At 42.5% G+C, this 15,937-nt stretch overlaps 1 protein-coding gene across 1 annotated transcript in view; it reads right to left on the bottom strand.

Moving 5' to 3' along the window:
• LOC112120554 (excitatory amino acid transporter 5) overlaps positions 1-15,937 on the bottom strand; it is a 97,848-nt gene that overhangs the window by 16,166 nt on the left and 65,745 nt on the right. Inside the window, exons 6-7 of the mRNA XM_024219677.2 lie at positions 8,356-8,455; positions 4,560-4,793 (exon numbers count right to left, since the gene is read on the bottom strand). Of these exons, the coding sequence (XP_024075445.2) occupies positions 4,560-4,793; positions 8,356-8,455 (334 nt within the window). The remainder of the gene's footprint in view (positions 1-4,559; positions 4,794-8,355; positions 8,456-15,937) is intronic.

Genomic DNA, 15,937 nt, shown 5'->3' with positions numbered 1-15,937 from the left:
TTTTTAATTATGGGGCCTATTTTCAGTCCAATAGGTTATAAAGCCACTGATAAGACATGAAGCTACTGAGTTTTGCATGGTTTCAATTGGGAACCATAGACTGTGCTAGGTTCCCTTGAAAATTGGCCCAAGTTCAATCAAAAGGATCACTAATCTCTGAAGGCCTGTCCTAAACTTTGCAGTTTTAAATGCAACAGAGTCTCCTGTGGCACCTTTAAGACTAACGGATGTATTGGAGCATAAGCTTTTGTGGGTGCATGCATCCGACGAAGTTGGCATTCACCCACGAAAGCTTATGCTCCAATACACCTGTTAGTCTTAAAGGTGCCACAGGACTCTCTGTTGCTTTTTACAGATCCAGACTAACACGGCTACCCCTCTGATACGTGGCAGTTTTAAATGAAACTCAAATCTAGCATTTTTCACACCCCTCAGTGATGTAGCTGTGCTGATCTAACTTGTTGGTGTAGACCTGACCTGAGTGTTAGTGAAAGCAGCTTTGGGGGTCTAATGTCAAATGTTGAGGAAACTGTTAGGTTTTAACACTTAACCCATACCTTGAGGCTAAATCTAAAGCACTGTTTTTAAATAGCTAAATATTCTTCAGATTTCCTGAAGCCATTAGTAAAGAGAGGAGGCATCTTGTCCCACTCAGGACTGTATTACTGACAAGCAATTGCAAAACAGCTATAGGTTTATCCCACTCCATTTTAGTGATTGTACAGGGGCAAGGATTGAATACAAACCAATATTTCAGTTATGCAAAGCGCTAATGTAGGCCACAAAGAAATAGAAGAGCCAGTCTCTATAGAAAAAGCTCCTCCAGCTGTTTAGCCCTGCCTGTTTATCTTGCAAATGAATCCTAATTCTTATTATTGCTCCAGAAAGTCAACAAGCTGACTTAATCAAGAATTAAGTTACACCCCCTTTTGTTAAATCTGTCTTTAATTTACACTGCACAAGAGCCAAGGTCTCAGAGTTTCATAAGAAGCAAAAGCCCCTTGAAATGTTCACATTTTATTTACACTCTGTGTGCAGGGGAAAAGAGAACTGCTTCTTTTGATGGGATGCACTATTGAGAAGATGCTGCCTTTGATTCACTGACGCTGTAGAAAGATGACCATGGAGAAAAAAAGACCTCTACATGTCCTAGGGAAATTATAATCAAACCAAGGGGCATTCTATCTATTCGCCAAATTCTGTCCTTCACACTGCGAGAGGCGCCTGGGTGGAGGAATCGTAACAGTGACAGATGTTCCCTGAGCCAAGCTGACTAAACAAGGCAGGATGGCTCAGAGGGGCCAGGCTACAGCATACTTTGGACCACACCTCATTGCTGCACCTCCCTTAGTGCCTGTCACCAAAGCCAAACAATGTCCCAGGGCCTCAGAGCCTGGGATCAACACCCAAACTAGCTGGCCTCACCCTTTTGGGGCTATGGAATGCTACCTAGTATGTCACTGGGACCCCCGCCAAGCATGTAAGGAAACAAATACATGTTCTACTATGGTCCTGTATGGGTGCACTGTTTGGGGGAATAAGGAGGAGGGTAAAAGAAACTTCTGCCCTTTCTGCCCTCCACCAATATATATGTGCAAAGAAGTCAGAATTTTGCCCTATATGTTTGACATTTCCATACAAATGCTAAGCATGTCATTGGCATCAAAAGTGATAAAACTGGACAGCACATGGGGACTGATTGTTGGATGGAGAACCCCTCACTTATAGGTTATGGGTTCCAGTTATGCTTAGGTCAGTGAAGTCGTTGCAATGAGATGACTGTTTGGTGGCTTACAGTTCCTGTAGTGGACAGGTGCTCACATCCCAATGCTACCAGCACCATTTCCACAAAGTGGCACCCTTACTTGCAGTCTTGGTTGAGGTGCCAAGAACTAAATTAGCTATGGGGAATGACCCTCAGAAAGGATCCTTGAAAAACAAAGATAAGGCAAATTAAGGAGTCGGGGTGGGGAGGCTTGCGCTGGCACTGCCTTGTTTTACCTGATTTGTGGTTAGCTAGATGTATTTAGATTCCTGATCTATCATTCCATCATCTTTCACTAACACTAAATTCAGTAAAAAGATGAATTATCCACTAGAGTCTCACTAAGCTTTGTCAGTCTACATTAGTGTTGCTACATATAAAGAGCCAGGTGAAGAATAATTTACTTTTTGGCCATGGCTTTATCTAGTATAATCTGTATTTAAAACACTTCATCCTTCCCATCTGCACTCTCCCACTCCCATTTGTGTGTCTTGTCTACCTGTCGTATCCTGTCTGACACTTAGAGTGGAATGGAGACTATCTTTGCTAGGTATTTGTACAGTGTGGCCTTGATCTTTGAGTGGGTTTTCCAAGTGCTACCATAATAACTAATAGTAATAGGCAAGGAAAACAGCTGGCCCTTGACATGAACAGGGAAATCTCCCAAGAGTGATTTGTCTCACTTTTTGTGCACGGTATGTCTTTTCTATAGTTATGATCTTTAACTAAAGAAATCTTTCCACACCCGGTGGTGGCTGGATTTAATACAAGAACACTGATTTTCAGTGTTCTGTCTATCATTAGATGTAGGCATGCACTGATGCAGAAACATACGGTAGAGACACATTAGTAGGCCAACCTTTTGTTCTGCTTTAAAATGATCTGATAATCCAATGCCTGTATTATTAATATTAATATGTTGCCTTTGTGACAAGTATTACTTAATGAGATACAGATGTGATGACTGTCAGGAGAAGCAACTTTACTTTCCAAAACCAATTATTTGTGCATGTTCTTTTGGCAACAACTCAGTTATGTGCAGTATCTATTCTTCTCACTGTAACCAAGGTGAAAAGTTCAACTATCTCATCACAAGATGCTACCATTTAAGAGGAAAAACACCAAATAATGTATTGCTTTTTTTAAAAAGTCTACATTGCACTTGCAAAAAAATGCATCTGTTGCTGCAAACGGGCAATTGTACATGCAGCATACAAAGCTATGCACAGAGTCATTTGAGAATGTGCACAATTTTCTGCTTTTGTCTGCAATGCCAGTGCAGACTATCGAGGAAGGCTGTGTAAACACAAAGCACAATTTAGACATTTGGGTCTGTAGTTTGGTCACTAGAAATCAGGCCTGACTTTTGCAATATATCTGTGACTTATGATTTTGGTACATTTTAGAAAAGAAACTTTGGAAAATTCATGATATCATGACCAACCCGTACATTTAGAGACTAAACTACAGAGAAGGTAGCTAATACTTGAAGAATGATCTGATGGGCTCAGAGATAGAGGCAGACAGGTGATGAGAGAAACCAAAAATAATACGAATAGGAAGAAATAATGACCTGCTTCAATCAAAAGAGGAAGTAGCTGTTTAGAAAGCAATGAGGCAGAAAAGATCAGGGGAATAATGCATTGGCTATGAACTCACAAATGTGAAGGAAGAGAATCTACTGTACGACAAAGGAAGTAACTGTCCTATTTTATAAAGCCCCAGTATGACCACACTTGGTAATTATGGGAATCTAACCTGGTGAAAAATGCCATTATCTTTCTACAGTACAAACTGGAAGATGAGGCAGGAACACTCTTTTCCTAGAGCTGAGAAAGGTAAAACAATGAGAGGCACAAGTCCTAAAGAAGGAAAAATACAGGATGAATAGATAAGAAAATGTCCTTACAGTAAGGGGAATTAAGTAATGGAATAAATGACCTAGTGAGGATGTTGAGTCACCAGCATTATAAGTTTTCAGAACCAGGACTGAGGAAATCTTAGTGGGATCAGGGAAGAGGGTTGAGAGGGAGCCTGAAAGGCCTTTTCCAACATTAATATCTATGACTGTAAGATCATCATCATCTGTGAGTCTGGGGAATACAAACGCATCTGAAGCTACAAACTTAAAAAATAGCCTTAAACTTTCAAACTTTATTAGAACTTATAAAGCCAGCCAAAACACAATTTGCTCCTGATTTCACTTTGCAAAATATACTGTACTATATTTCAGTTAGCAAGTTATTACATTTTATAAACATCCTGTAAAATTAAATTTATAATAGAGATGCGGACAGTCCCTTAATTTTTATGGCCTTAGTTGGAACCATTATGATTTCAGGAACATACGGATGAAATGTAGACTAGGTAGACCAGGAGACAATCGAAGTTCCTAGGTTCTGTTCTCAGCTCTGGAACAGACTCTCCATGTGACTTCGGGCAAGTCACTTAACCTCTCTGTGTCTCTGTTTACCCATTGGTAGAATGGGGATAATGATGCTTATAATATTGACAGTAATTAGCACATTGGACCACTAATTCTGGAAGCCCTAGCATCTGCTGAGTGAAACTGACATGATTCTTGTCTGTTTCACAGCTGTCACCCACCAAATAGCAGCAATTTCACTCACCAGCTGCTGAGATCCTGGGGGCCATATTTAATTTTTCATCAGGTTCAGAATCGGAATGCAATCAAATTTTGAAATATTGACATTTCCTGCGAACCTGAACTTCCAAGTTTCAGCCAGCTCTAATTAGGACCTCATAGGTATTTAGTAATATCAGTGTTTAATACCTGGATGATGTGGCCAGAGCAATTAGCAAGGCTTGAAGAATCCCTCTGATGAAAACAATGGGGTTTTTCTTAGTGATAAAGAAGTACATCATTGGCAGAATGAACAGTCCATGAACCACCAGGCCACAAACCACAGTAATGGCATAAAAGCCCAGCTTCTTCCCAATAGCTGTAGGATCATCCATTTCCAAGATCTTGCCAGCAATAAGAAACACTATTCCAAAAGGAAAATACCTAAGTGAAAAGAGAGGGAGATTTATTGTTATGAGACAGATCATTTCCACCAAATAATTTAGTGAGATAACTTCCTGCACTTTCATTTCAATACAGACTTAGGACTTGACCACGCAGTGTTTAATAAGCATGGAGAGTGTTCAGAATTTCATAGGAGCACCTTGCAGTATTGGACTCTTCTTCTTTTTCCATTCATGAGTTCTGGGGAAATGTTTTTATATCAAATTATTAGCAATGATGCTGTTTTCTACTGAAAGAACAGGAGTACTTGTGGCACCTTAGAGACTAACAAATTTATTTGAGCATAAGCTTTCGTGGGCTACAGCCCACTTCATCAGATGCATAGAATGGAATGCATAGAATGAAACATATAGTAAGAAGATTATATATCCTTACTATATGTTCCATTCTATGCATCTGATGAAGTGGGCTGTAGCCCACGAAAGCTTATGCTCAAATAAATTTGTTAGTCTCTAAGGTGCCACAAGTACTCCTGTTCTTTTTGCGGATACAGAACAGAACACGGCTGCTACTCTGTTTTCTACTGACTGGCCAGTAGGACACACACAACACACTTAAATACAATTTGTTAATTAAAGCAGTGTATATCTAATCTCTCCCTCAATGTATGCATTTTAAGGTTCGCATCACCATAGTATTTAAGGCCCAGATCCACCAAGGCACTAAGGTGCTTTAGTTCCAGGTTTGGATCCACTGTGCCCTACAAAACTATCGCTGAACCCTGAAGGTGCCTAAACTCACTCTGCACCTAAGTTTTCAGGGTAATAGTTCCCTAGGTGCCTATTTTTCTGCCTCTGGGCATATGCACTGCTGCCTCACTCTTGGGGTCTGGATACCTATCTCCTGCCTAAGCCCCAGTGTGATTCACAAACCAGGACAAGATAGGTGCTCAGACACCTACGTTGCATATAGGACCTGATCCAGAAGGCATGCTCAGGGGCTGCCTACCAGATAATGTCCCATTCAGAATCCAACAGGAAGAGGAGGTGGTTCTGGTACCCACCTTATAACAGCCTAGAGGTTAACACACTCACCTGGGTTGTGAGAGACCCGGTTCTGTTCCCTCCTCTCTCGATTTGAACAGGGGTCTGCCACCTCTCAGGAGACTGCTCTAACCACTGCGCTATGGGATACTCTGGTTGAGGGGAGGGGAGGTTGCTCACATTGTCTCCTGCTGAAGATGTTCCAGTGTGGATAAATGAAACAGTGACTGGAGCAGTGGGAGTGGAGCAGGGTCTCTACCCACTGGACTACAGAGTCATTCTCTCTCTCTCCTCATGACTGTTTAAGTATTTATTCACAATGGAGCAGTCATGGGGTAAGAGTGAGGTGAGAGACCCCCATTCAAATCGTTTCACCGCCCTCTGGCAGAAAGGGGGAAATTGAATCTGGGTTTCCCACATTCCCGGCGAGTGCTGTAACCTCTGGGCTACAAGTTATAAGGTGGGCGCTGCTGCTGCAGTGATACTTTCCTACCTCACAGTATTGTTGTGTGTACAGTAAAGCACTTTGAGATCCTCAGATGGAAGGTGCTATATAACTACAATGTATTAATTATGTAGTAGCAATATTGACTCATTATTAAGACTGTTCACAAAAGTGCTGAAGAGCCATTCTTAAATTAGCAACATTGATGTAAAGAGGGAATGTCGACTATATTTTAAAAGCCCTCCCCCCCCCCCGTTAATTTTAACAGCCTCCCCGAAATTGAGAGCAGCGTTTTAGGGATAAAGCTATGAGCAGAGGCGGATTAAGCTTTTGCGGGGCCCTGGACCAGAGCAATTGGAGGCCCCTCCCCCCCCTTCTTCCCCCCTACCCCCCAGCACTCCTGCCAGGGAGCAGGGTCAGGTCGCAGGGACTTCCCCTGCTCCCTGGCAGGCGCGCAGGGCTGGCAGAGCGGGTTGGGGCAAGGGGGCACTGCAATTGGCCGGGGCCCCTGGGCATGGGCCCCATTGACCCAGTGCTAATCTGCCACTGGCTATGGGAGGTGCAAGAACCAAGTTGTGAATCTAAGCGTATGTCTACACTGCAATTAGACACCTGCAGCTGGCCCATGCCAACTGACTCGGGCTTACAGAGATTGGGCTAAGGGGCTGTTTAATTGCAGTATAGACATTTGGGCTTGGGCTGGAGCCTGGGCTCTAGGACCCTGCGAAGTGGGAGGGACACAGAGCTCGGGCTGCAGCCCGAATGTCTATACAGCAATTAATCAGCCACTTATCCTGAAACGTGTAAGCCCGAGTCAGCTGGCATGGACCAGCTGCAGGTTTTTAATTGCAATGTAGACATACCCTAAGATTTATTTTATTGTGCCAAAGGCTACTATTAGACAGATGCATTTCTATTGCTTTTCAAGGAATTTTCCTCCCATGTTAGAATATTTTTGTTAATCAGTGGAAGGATTTGAAAAGTTCTAGGCCCTGGAACTTTTTACAATTTTGCATATTCTTCAGGAACTTCTAAGTACAGTAAGGGATATTTCTAGTACCCTAACTTCAGATCTGCTCATTTACAACCAGCTAGGTCTATGGTATAAACTGCATAAAACAGAGAGCCAGATCCCGAGGTCTGTCTGAGCTGTGCTTGGCATGGGACCTGGGATTGGGAATGAAGGTGGGCCATACTTCTTCTATTGGTAAGGATTTATGTTCTCTCTTACACTAGGTAGCTTGTAACCCCACAGGTGTGGCTCTGAAGCATGCACGGGCCATTTAAAGCCAAGTGAACTTCCAGTCACTCTGACCCCTGGTCAAAAAGGTTACCAGACAGGGAGCAGAGCAGCTGGGATTGTAGTGGGATGACTTTTTACCAGTATAGCTATTTCTCTGTAAGACTACATCCACATTGCTATTGTGTTGATATAACTACACCGGTAGGGGATTTGCACTGCTCCAGAATGGGGATAGCAATTTTGCAATAACTGAGGTTATTTCAATAGGAGACAGACATGAGTATGGATGTGTGCCTGGCTCTGCTAAAAATAGATGAATTCTACTGGGCTAACTTTTGTTAGACCAGGTCTAAGCCACCTTTCCATTCTCCTGATCTGGGGTCAAACTTGCCCGCAATCTGATTTACGGACATTCTAAGTTATGTTGGCTAGAGTAGTCCCTTAGGGCCTACTCTGCTGGTTGGGGATTGCCAGAGGGCAGTAGTGCACTGTGATTCTGTCCCTTCATGCCCCTGCCCACACTACTGGCCATGCCATCTACATCTGGAGCAGGTGGCATAGACCTAAATATGTTGCTTTATGGCACCCGGGAATTCCCCTTTGTTAGGGGAATCCCTGTGTGTTGAGGCAGTTCTCTGTCCTCTTTATGCCACTGGAGTGGTGCAAAGGGAACAGAGCCAGGGACCAGCATCTGGCCTGGAATGTTTGTATAACTTCCTTCAAATGCTAGCACCATACAAAGTTGAGGTTGTTGTCCCTCATGAATTTGCCTGGAAACAAGATTACATCATCTCAGAGCATTTTTTTCCTGTTGAAATATACTTCAACTTTTTAAAAGTGATATTTTTGCTTGATAAAACAGCTACTTACCACACAGAAACGGCCACTATCTTCATGACAGATTCATTTAAACACTGGCAAAAACTGACCAAGGGAACTCCACTGTTACCCATTCTGCCCAACATTATACCTGCAATCAAACACATTATTGTTTTAATTCTCATTTACTCTTAAAAATCCCCAACACACTCCTTTTCTACTGCAACTCAAAGTGAACTAAGTGTGGGGTGGCTAGCTGGGTTAGATAATTGGTAGTGGGATAATCCAACAAATCTCTGTGTTGTAGAAACACAGAGATATAAATCACACAAACACACATAGGGCATGGGGGACAGCCCTTGGTTCTTCAGCTCCACAAACACAAACATCTACCACTTAAGCTAACGGAGATCTCTTTTGAGTTCCCACTAGGAAATCCCTCACCTTCTATACACCAGTCACTAGAGGGCAACAACACTGACATTATATATAGAGAGACGGAGAGAGAGAGTATTTTAGGGTAGGATTGATAAAAGGAGCCTTTTTCTTTTGGCTCACCAGTTTAAATCTAGCCCCGACTGGCAGTGACCAAAAGCCATCATCTGACATCTGTGAAATTAATTTGGTCTCAGTCCAGTTTCTAGTGGATAAGCATCTATAAGATAAAAACCACCCTCACAACTGGTCCTTTTTGCCACCATGGCTTAGCAGCATCAAGCAAATGCACATGAATACAAGGAAGGGCCAAACTACTGCACAAGACTAATCAGCAAAGAAAACAAACACATTCATAGCAACCAACAGTCATAAAGATAGGGGATCTAGTTCCAAGAATAGTTATGTAACTCTATACTTTCTGTATGGTGTTAAGTTTTAATAATGTATATCTAATAATAAACATATCTGTTATGTTCCTATTTAACTAATTTGCTGCAGTGATCCCCGTGAGGATTGTAACGGATCATGTTAATCACTCAAGGAAGCATTTCAGAAATCCATTTATGTTTGAAGAGGATTTTACAAGAAAACGAAGTTGTGAGGGGGGTGCATTCTAACACTTATTCTGGATGGACAGAATGTTTGCTTTGACTGAGGCCCCATGGTCTCTCACTTGGAGCGCACATCTGCATTTGCAGGCCAGGTCCCAGATTGTAATGGTTCCAAGACAATCCCCTCCTGATACAGGGGAGTGAGCCACTTAGATGTCAAGCCCAACAATTTCACAATAACAATGCATGCAGGATGTGGGTTTATATGCCTGTTAACATTCATCTAGCTGTAAATTTTCAGACACAAAACCACATTATATTTTATTAACAATGTTGCTCATTTATGCTAACAGAATGTTAATTACAAAGTTCAGTTTTTTAAGCTAGACTGGCTTTATTAAGCCATGGCAGCTTTACAAGAATCTTAGCTTTCTAACTTAGTAGAAGGATGAAGAGGGGAAATGGATCACCTCTTATTTTACAGGAATAACTGTGGTTTGCTTACAAGAAAACTCTTTGACGTCTGAGTATGGCAAGCGTTGGCAACAGGAGACGTAGCAGGTAAGACTGGAGGCTGCTGAATGATGAGTATTAGGCCTGGTCCACACTAACCCCCCACTTCGAACTAAGATACGCAACTTCAGGTACGTTAATAATGTAGCTGAAGTCGAAGTACCTTAGTTCGAACTTACCGCGGGTCCAGACGCGGCAGGCAGGCTCCCCCGTCGACTCCGCGTACTCCTCTCATGGAGCAGGAGTACCGGCGTTGACGGCGAGCACTTCCGGGATCGATCCCAGAAGATCGATTGCTTACCGCCGGACCCGGAGGTAAGTATAGACGTACCCTGAGACTCACTGGTCTCTTAAAGCAGTGGTTCTCAACCAGGGGGTATGTGTACCCCTGGGGTACACAGAGTTCTTCCGGGGGGACATCAACTCATCTAGATATTTGCCTAGTTTTACAACAGGCTACATAAAAAGCACCAGCAAAGTCAGTACAAACTAATATTTCATGCAATGACTTGTTTATACTCCTCTATATACTATACATGGAAAAGCAAGTACAATATTTGTATTCCAATTGATCTATTTTATAATTAAAAATGAGAAAGTCAGAAATTTTTCAGTACTAGTGTACTTTGGCACTTTTGTATTTTTAGGTCTGATTTTGTAAGCAAGTAGTTTTTAAGTGAGGTGAAACTTGGGGTATGCAAGACCAATCAGACTCCTGAAAGGGGTACAGTAGTCTGGAAAGGTTGAGAGCCACTGTCTTAAAGGACCTCACTATTCAACCAAATACACGAAGGGATGGTTTCAAGAAATGTTCAACAGTCAAACCTCACCAGTTTACTGTACTGTCATTTGCACAAGCCCCTTTCTGCAGTCGTTATGTAAGAAGCCCAAATAGTCATTTCCAAGCAAAGTTTTTACTCTCTGTGATTTATAAGATGATTTCCAGTTCTTCAACATTTATGCTAGACTCTCACCTCTTATCCGTTTCACACACCCCAACAAGGCCACACTCACCCAGCTGGGGGCCTAGAAGGCTGCCTAGGTGAGGCCCTGAATCAGTGCGTTTTTAAGTGCCTTTTTCATACCCCTTCTCTGGCCACCATTGCCCATTTTGGGGCAGAGTTGGCCAGAACCAGACACAACCTTGAAATTGAGAAGAGTCCTGCATGTGGCTTTCTTCCTGAGCTAAGATTGCTAAGCCACCCACCTCCTGCTTCCAGAAAAAGGAAAAGCAGGTTTCTGTTACTAAGAGAGGATGGGCCGGATTCTCAGTTACGCTAAAGCCTCTTTTTATGCCACTCTGGCAGTGTAAGGGGGCCATAAAATGGGTGTAACTATAATTTATGCCCACGTTAAAGCCCCTTTACTTTGCTAGAATGGTGCAAAGGGGCCTTGGTGTAAATGAGAATCAGGCCCAATGACTGAGCAGAACTGCTATGAAGCACCCAGTGCCAAATGAATTACTTTGATGTATATTATGATATTTCCATACATAACATATTTGGAATGATGTTTTCCCTTTCCTCCAAGCCCCATCCACATACCCTCCATTTGATCCCTGCCCTTCACTTTTCCTTAGGATGGGAAGAAGGTGATGTAGAGCTTGTGACAAAGGTCAAGAAATACTCTGTTAAGTGGGTTGCCCTATGGGCAATTTGTCCAGCTCCTAGAAGCAAAACAGATAGGTGGTCTTAAGTAGCAGAATCTTGTGTTTCCACAGCCACCAAACTAATACAATCTAAAAACGAACCTTTAATACACATATATAATTCTTCTCCTGTCCTTCCATCACAGTCATATGTTTTTCAAGTGATAGGCACATAATATGGCCTGGCCGGAAGCTCTGGCAAGATCTTTTATAATGCATGGTTCCTCCAGGCGCTGGCAGACCAACAGATGTTCCATGGTTTGTGTTTCACTGCAGTCACGTGTCTGGGTCATTGGAATAACCCCACTGCCGCATATTGACTGTTGACCTGCCAGCTCTTGTTCAGAGGCAATTTAAACTTGTTAGGTCAACCAATCCTTCTCTGCACTTGCGCAAATGTGTTCAGCAACATTGACGTGCATTTTAATCTCCTCGCTGAGTATTTTGAATTGTGTGCGCTACATTTCCAGCCATATAGCCGTTGGTGAATTTTTAAGCAGTTCTGTTGCATCTAGGAAGCTTTCCCACAATTTCAGGTGGCTAACTGCCATGGTGTGACTGTGTAGAAGATGTCTGGTATTTTCCACCTGTTGTAGTCATTCCAGTTTGCTTGTGACCGCTCTCCTGATATCTGGTGGACAATTCCAATAAGCACATAATGGCTGTTCACGCTTGTTGGTTTTAGACATCCTGTGATGTAGCAGCAGCTGTCAATAAGCACAGGGTCCAGCCCCTTTGCATGAGCTGATCTTTCCCACACCTGACATGCATATTTGACAGTAGAATAGCAAAATGCAAGTGTGGTGGCTCTTAGTATTGCTGGGCTGGTTCGCCCTTTTGAATTTGCAAGCTTCCTGAGTGTGTTGTTCTGGGTGCTAACTTTGCCTTTTTTCTTCTCCGTGTGCGCCTTGAAGGAGAGTGTGACGGGTTCCCAAAAACAGCTCACAGGAGTGTGCTTGTCTTTAGCACTCAGATGCCCAACTCCCAATGGGGTCTAAACCCAGATAAATCCGTTTTACCCTGCATAAAGCTTATGCAGGGCAAACTCATAAATTGTTCGCCCTCTATAACACTGATAGAGAGATATGCACAGTTGTTTGCTCCCCCAGGTATTAATACATACTCTGAGTAAACTACTAAATAAAAAGTGATTTTATTAAATACAGACAGTAAGATTTAAGTGGTTCAAAGTAGTAACAGACAGAACAAAGTAAGTCACAAGCAAAATAAAATAAAATGCGCATATCTATGCCTAATCAAACTAAATACAGATAATCTCACCCTCAGAGATGCTTCAGTAAGTTTTTCTCAGACTGGACACCTTCCAGGCCTGGGCACAATTCTTTCCCCTGGTACAGCTCTTGTTCCAGCTCAGGTGTTAGCTAGGGGCTTCTCCATGATGGCTCCTCTCCCTCTCTCTTCTGTTCCACCCCTTTATATATCTTTTGCATAAGGCGGGAACCCTTTGTCTCTCTGGGTTTCCACCCCCCCTCACTGGAAAAGCACCAGGTTAAAGATGGATTCCAGTTCAGGTGACATGATCACATGTCACTGCAAGACTTCATTACTCACTTGCCAGCACACACATATACAGGGAGACTCACAGGTAAACAGCCATCTGCAGACAATGGGAGTTATCAAGATTCCAAACCATCATTAATGGCCCACACTTTACATAATTACAATAGGCCCTCAGAGTTACATTTTATATTTCTAGTTTTAGATACAAGAGTGGTACATTTATACAAATTAGATGATCATACTCAGTAGATTATGCACTTTGTAATGATACCTTACAAGAGACCTTTTGCACGAAGCATATCCCAGTTGCATTATATTCACTTATTGTCAAATTTTTATAAAACTATCCCAGTTACATTATATTCACTCATTATCATGTTTTTATAAAACCATATAGACTGCACAACGTCACAGAGAGAGTGAGGTCTAGTGTCACCCCAAGGTAGATAGGATTCCAGCAGTGGCCAAGTGATACCCCATTCCAGATGATGTTACATTGTTTATCGGCCTCATGATTCCAAAGTTGGAAGAGACGCTCTTGCATTTTGGCTGGGTTAGCATATAATTGGTTCTTGGGGTAACAGACTGAGAGCCCAGACAGTGCCAATGTTAGCGTAGTTTCTATCTGGGCAAGATCCTTGGCTTGGGCAGTGATGCATGGGTCGATAGAATAGATAAAACTTGTGCTGAGATGGATTGGTTGATCATTCGTGTAGATGCTGAAATGTATTGGTGAGAGTACACTCCCTTTTGGTAGGCCATTTTTCTGTTGCCGCCATTTTTTCTCCTTCCCGCACAGTACAATGTAAAACGTCAGTGCTCTGGTAGAGGCTGTATGAGGCGGTGATCTTTCATCATGTAGTATACTTTGGTGAGGCGCCTTCAGTGATTCACTGTGTCATATGCTGCTGATAGGTCGACAAACACTGTGCCGGTTACCGTACCCTTTTCAAAGCCATCTCTGATGTACTGAACGATATTCAGCGCTTGACCAGTGCATGACTTGCCTGGCGGAATCCAGCTTGCTCGTGCTTTTCAATGAATGGTGATAGGTGGTTTAGGATGAGATCCTCATGCAGTTTGTAGAAATGACATAGTTGTGATATAGGCCTGAAGTTCTTCAGCTCCATTGCGTCCTTCCCCGGCTTCAGGAGTGTCACAACATGTGCTTGTCTCCAGATTCTTAAGTATAAAATTACAACCATGAAATAAATGGGTATACACGGCTGAGTTCCCTCTGGTGCTGTTACTATGCCAGGAGAATTTGACATAACCACCAACCATCCTCTACCTTGGTCCAATTGATCAACTGGCATACGGCAAGATGTAAGTGTGTATATCTAAAAACTGTTGACAGCTAACATGGGTTATAGGTTAGCCCAGTGGTCTAGTGGCTGTGCAGCTCCTGACCTCTTGATCCCTGAGTCAGCAGAAGTTGGAAGCACTGCTGAGGTAGCATGCTCAGCTCTGGAGAGTAGAGGAATGGTTTGCATGGCTCAATGGCATATGCAACCCCTTTAATCTAATGAACACTAGAAGTGAAGAGACTCCTGTCAAGTAATTCTTGGCTGGACAGTTGGTGGCAGTGACAAGGTGCTTTGAGGGTTGAGTATTAAATCGTTGAAAATTAGGGGATCTCAGGTTTCCAACAAGGATGCAGGTGGAACTACACATCTTGTGGAAACCAAAGGGAGAGAAAAATGTGCTACTGACAGACTGGAATTTTGACCCTTTTTGCTAATGCAAACCATGCATAAAATAAGAAAAATCAAAGGTGCTTTTGGAACCACATCTGCTGCACAGATTCCCTTCCAAACACAGCATCATAAACACAGATAAAGGATTCTTTTTGTCAGCATCTCTATGTGAAAATCATCACTTTACCATTATCAGAAGGACGATGGGCACGTCTAAAGGAGGGATAAAATTCCCTTCCCTCTCACTCAAATTGTAGTCCAGTTAGAAAATATTTCAATAAATAAATAGATAAACCTACTGCAGTTAGATAACATAAAGAGTTCTATTGAGTTCTTCGGGCCGGTAAAACTGAACATTCTAAATGGATAAGAGCTCTCAAAGTCCATTACGATAAGCCTCCTAGATAATACATAACTACTAACATTGAACTATGGTACAAATAAAACGGTACCAGGGGACATTCAATGAAAGCAAAAAACTGCAAATTTAAAACTAATAAAAGGAAATATTTTTTTCACACAATGTATAATTATCCTGTGGAACTCAATGCCTCAAGATATCACTGAGGCAAGCATTTAACAGGATTTTAAAAATTGGACATTTTTATTGATAACAAATACATCCAGATTTATTTTACTAATGATAAAACCAATAGTCTGGGAAGGGATATAAACCCTCATGTTTCAAGGCATAAGTCAACCTCTAACTAAAGGGAGTTGTTAAGAAACTTTCCCTGTGCACAATTATCCTGTTACTGCCTATTGAAAGGTTTCTTCACCTTCCTCTGAAGCTTCTGGTTCCAGCCATGGTTAGAGACAGGATAGTGGATTAGAAATACCACTGCCCCCTTCTGGACAGAATCAGAACTGCTCAGCTGTGTGTCAGCCCCTATACTGCTAATCTTCCTTTGTCTCAAGTGGTAGATGCATGTGCTTTTAAAATAGGTGGGGTCTGAGTTCTATCCATGAAGTTCTGAACAGCCGTAGTATGCAGCACTGGGACAAATGTCAATTCATTCTGGTAGGTGGTGGCACTCCAAGGCAACAGAAGGAGTCCCCTTGTTATCCTCCCTCTGTTCTTAGTCCAAGCACTAAATGCCTTGTCTGTCTGTCTGTCTGACTGACTCAGGAGGGAGTGACTCATGCCGAGCACTACTAGCTGTCATAGGTACAGACCTATCAGAGCTGGGGTAAGGTTCACTATGGTACACTGCTTAACAGTACGTAGCTCTAACCACAGGGATACTTAGCCCAAAGTACAAATG

Source organism: Terrapene carolina, unplaced genomic scaffold (assembly GCF_002925995.2).
Source record: "Terrapene carolina triunguis isolate 2854851 unplaced genomic scaffold, T_m_triunguis-2.0 Scaffold102, whole genome shotgun sequence".
NCBI lineage: Eukaryota > Metazoa > Chordata > Testudines > Emydidae > Terrapene > Terrapene triunguis.
The sequence above is the reverse complement of the archived record's forward strand: the minus strand, read 5'-3'. Positions and strand labels throughout refer to the sequence as shown.